Genomic DNA, 5,000 nt, shown 5'->3' on the forward strand with positions numbered 1-5,000 from the left:
TGCACGCACAGGTAACTTGCTCACCCTCACCCTCACCCTCACCCTCACCTTCACCTCACCTCACCAGCCTAGCACAGCACAGCTCAGCCCAACTCCTTCCTTCCACCTATAACTTCATCCACGAAACCCACTGTCGCAAACCCAACTCCACACCCACAGGTAACTTGCCCAGCCACACACCCTCACCAGCCTCTCACCCACCACGGCACCCCCCTCCCCCTTAACCCACTGTCACAAACCCAACTCCACACCCACAGGTAACTTGCCCAGCCATACACCCTCACCCCCACACCTTCACCAGCCTTTCACCCTCACACCAGCCCAGCATATCCCAGCACCCTTGCACACCTCCCCCCCCCCATGCCATCTACCAAAAACCACTGTCGCAAACCCAGCCAGTGTTTCAATCAATACAATTTGGTGCACATTGGGCGTGATCTAGTGCGCAGGTAACTTATCCACCCACCCTCACCCTCACCCTCACCTTCACTTTCACCAGCTTCTCACCCTCATCAGAGAGAGGCAGGCCGCACATCGGCTCCGACTGCAGCGCACTGCAGCGCACTTTCACTTCCGACATCATTCGAACCTCCAAACTCAATTTCACCCGAACATTGCATTGATAGTCAACGGGCGGCGCCGACAAAATAGAACTTGTCTCTAATTGCTATCCGACATCGGCGAATGTCGGCGGACATCGGTGCCAGTGTGCGGGGTTCTATTGAAAATAATGAAATCGAACTTTTGCGGAGCAGTGCGCAGCACTTTGTCGGTGCCTATGTGCGGAAGCCCAGATTAGAGAGAGAGAGGCTCCATTGGCCCATTGTTTCCTGGTTCTACTGTCGCAGGGGGGGGGATCCCCCTTTAGGCAGACCTAAGGACTGTTCTATTCAATGCTAGGAGTATTATGACACGCCCCTTTAGGCAGACCGGAACCTGGTCATGTTAGGTGCCCATAGCAACCTATTACATTGGCATATCTCTATATACTTAAAGAATCTCTGCCCTCATCCTCGCCAGCACATCCCAGCACACCTCCCTCCTTACACCATACCATCCACCAAAACCCATTGTCGCAAACCCAGCCAGTGTTTCGATCAACACAGTTTGGTTTAAATTGGGCGTGATCTCCTGTAGCACAAAGGTAAATTTCCCACCGACCCCCACCTTCACCTCACCAGCCCAGCACATCCAAGCACACCTCCCCTCCATACCATCCACCAAAACCCATTGTCGCAAAACCCAGCCTTTGTTTTCCACCCAACTGGGCTGCTTCAAATGGCCGCCTGTGGGTAAAAACAGTCTAAAGCGGGCATTGGTCGAGTTTTACTTGGAGATTTATGGCCATAAAGATCAATACAATTTGGTTTTTGATTTAGTGCACAGGTTACTGCCCAACCATCCTCACCAGCCTCTCACCCACCACGGCACCCCCCTCCCCCTTAACCCACTGTTGCAAACCCAACTCCACATCCATTACCTACCTTAACCAGCCACCCAAATGTCCCCAAATGGTGGCCCAGGGCACGGGTCAGATCCGGCCCAGTTATGGCAAGTATTTGCCCCACCCATGAGGTTGGAACAAATAAAAACATACCTGTATGTGTGTGCTATCTGTGGCCATACAGTCCAGCGATTTGATCAGCCTCATTTGCGCTACATAATTTGGCCCTTGGGGGAAAATATTTGGAGACCTCTGCCCTATACCATCCTCCAAACCAACTCTCCCTAGCCTAGCACGCCCTATACCGTGCTGCCAAACCAACTCTGCCTAGCACACCCTATACCATCCTCCAAACCAACTCTCCCTAGCCTAGCACATCCTATACCATCCGCCAAACCCCACTGTCCCTAGCACGCCCTATACCAGGGGTGGGCAATTATTTTGGCTCAAGGGCCGCATTGGGTTTAGAAAGTTGACCAAAGGGCCGGATGTCGTAGGCAACTTGCCCGTGCCAATAATAAGAATTGGTGTACGGCAGCATAATTACACCATTTAGTACTTTAGTAATCTTAGGTTTCCAAGACCCTTGTTTTAGGTAGCGCATTGAAGAATGAGTGACCATGCGAGTCTGCATTTTTTTTCTGGGAAAGGCTCTGGGGGCCGAATGAAATGGCCGAGCGGGCCGCATGTTGCCCCCGGGCCTGAGTTTGCCCACATCTGCCCTATACCATCCTCCAAACCAACTCTCCCTAGCTCCCCCTATACCATCCACCAAACCAACTCTCCCTAGCACACTGTATACCATCCTCCAAACCAACTCTCCCTACCTCGCCCTATACCATAAACCAAGTCAACTCTCCCTAGCACGCCCTATACCATCCACCAAACCAACTCTGCCTAGCCTAGCACACTGTATACCATCCACCAAACCAACTCTCCATAGCACATCCTATACCATCCTCCAAACCAACTCTCCCTAGCACGCCCTATACCATCCACCAAACCAACTATCCCTAGCACACTGTATATCATCCTCCAAACCAACTCTCCCTAGCTCCCCCTATACCATCCACCAAACCAACTCTCCCTAGCTCCCCCTATACCATCCTCCAAACCAACTCTCCCTAGCTCCCCCTATACCATCCTCCAAACCAACTCTCCCTAGCCTAGTACACTCCATACCATCCTCCAAACCAACTCTCCCTAGCCTAGTACACTCCATACCTACCTCCAAACACTTGGGCTGCCTTTCAATTAGTTCCTCCTCTCATGTCGTCCTTCCTCAAGCCCTCAAGCCTCGTCCTCAAGCCTTTGAGGACATCGCGACAACACCAAAGACAACTCTGGGGCAGCTGGGTTCGTATCCCACCTTTCCGTTCCCCACTTGCACTTCATGGCTGAGGTGCCCCTTGAGCAAGGTGCCTACTGTAAGCCCACATTGCTCCAGGGACTGTAACCAATGCCCTGTAAACAGTGATGGGTAAAATGGATGCATTAGTTACAATCTAGGGCCACATTTTGCAAATGACTTTGTTTCACCCCAATGCCCAATGCAGCCAGTTGATTGGCTGGTTGAATGATCGATACCCTGGTTGCATTGGACAGGTAAAACAAGGACATCTTCTGGAAAATGTGGCCCTAGATTGTAACTAATTAATTAATTTTGCCCATCACTGCCTGTAAATAACTGTGAGTCACTTTGGATAAAAACGCCAGCCAAGTGTAATGAAATGTAATGTAATGTAATGTAACCAAAGATCGAGGTCCCAAGGCAAGAGGAAATGACTGGAGGAACATATTGAAATGAAGCCGAGTCACAATACCAATGCCATCCAATTGAAAGAAAGTGAAAAGTGAAAGCCCATTGGGAAACTCCAACTCCCATTGTCATTGTGACACAGCACTCCACAGCACACAAGTGAACACTGCACACTGCACACAACGAAATTGCATTTATGCCTCACCCGTGCAAAGGGGCAGCCCTCAGTGGCGCCCCATGGGGAGCAGTGCGGTGGGACGGTACCATGCTCAGGGTACCTCAGTCATGGAGGAGGATGGGGGAGAGCACTGGTTGATTACTCCCCCCACCAACCTGGCGGGTCGGGAGTCGACCCGGCAACCTCTGAGATGCAAGTCTGACGCCCTAACCGCTCACCCATGACTGCCCATAACCTCATCACCTCACATCAACCAGCACCAAACACCTTCAAGCCTCTCTCCCAGCCCCACCTCAACTCTACATCACCCCCCCTCCACACACACACACACACACACACACACACACACACACACAGACACAGACACACACAGACAGACACACACACAGACACACACACACAGACACAGACACACACACACACACAGACACACAGACACACAGACACACACACACACACACACACACACACACACACACACACACACACACACACACACACACACACACACACACACACACACACACACACACACACACACACACACACACACACATTCCTGATGCTAATCCAGGTGACATGAACCAATCAGCAATCAAAGCCAACCCTCCACATTTCATCACCTTCCCGCTACCCCACCTGTCATACCTTCGAGCACCTCTGCCTCACCCACCCCTCCCACCAGCCAATCAAATCAATATGCCTCACCCACCCACCAATCAAATCCAGAGGTGTCGATGCCGAGTTCAGAAAGTAAAATCCCCGCCACTGATTCCTTCCAACACAGGTGACTCCAATAAGTAGCTGATCTATCTGAGTGCGTTACAATATGCGACCTTGCCTCCTCCACTTGTGCTTGTGTCCTCGTATCAGGAAGTAATATGTAAAATGCTGTTGTCAGTGACATCATCACGAGGAATCAAGTGAGCATATTGGAATGCACCCACTGTCTAGCACACGGCCTCATGTGCACCCCCCCCCCCACCCCACCCCATCCGATCCAATCAAGCCTGGTGGGGAGGAAGCCTCTATCAAAATGAAGGTCTCCCCTGAGTAGGGGCGCAACTACTCATTTCTGGTGGGGTATGCAAGAACTACTTTGCGCACACACATAGAGGCCAGATGAATCGCTGAGCAATAGCTATTGCTGGGTTGAGTGTGGGGGGGCTTATATTTAAGCCACTGTGAGGGATGGGAATGACATTTTGGTGAGATGCACACTGGGAATTGTAGTGCCAAAAATGGCCGAACGGTCCAGAGCTAGCGGATTTTAGAAACCACTACTAGCTATTGCAGCGTATAGTGAGGAACTTTCGAAAAGTCTTATTAGCTAATAGGAATGACTGGCCTGACAGATAGACAGTGTTACGACCACTGGCTCGTGAGTGATAGTAACATAAAGGGAGACCACGCCGATTTGTGCATTTTACTAAAACAAAGGTTTATTTACAAAAAACATGGACGATCAGGAACATGAACCAACCAAGAGGTGTATCAGTAAGTGAGTGTTGTGGTGCAAGTGTGGTGCTGGAGCATGGCTGCCGTCAGCCTTGACCATACGGTCTGCCAGACGAGTGAGCCGAGTCAGAGAAATTAGAACACAGGGAGAAGGCTCAGTC

General features: G+C 51.0%; 1 protein-coding gene across 2 annotated transcripts in view; it reads left to right on the plus strand.

Moving 5' to 3' along the window:
* Positions 1 to 5,000, plus strand: part of rbpms (RNA binding protein, mRNA processing factor) — a 156,807-nt gene that overhangs the window by 116,352 nt on the left and 35,455 nt on the right. Inside the window, exon 6 of one of the 2 annotated variants that reach the window (XM_063186731.1) lies at positions 1 to 11. This exon is cut by the window's left edge and continues 117 nt beyond it. The exons of the other annotated variant lie outside the window; for it this stretch is intronic. Coding sequence (XP_063042801.1) covers positions 1 to 11 — 11 coding nt within the window. The remainder of the gene's footprint in view (positions 12 to 5,000) is intronic. 2 annotated transcript variants of the gene reach the window in all.

This window comes from Engraulis encrasicolus, chromosome 21 (assembly GCF_034702125.1).
Source record: "Engraulis encrasicolus isolate BLACKSEA-1 chromosome 21, IST_EnEncr_1.0, whole genome shotgun sequence".
Taxonomy (NCBI): domain Eukaryota; kingdom Metazoa; phylum Chordata; class Actinopteri; order Clupeiformes; family Engraulidae; genus Engraulis; species Engraulis encrasicolus.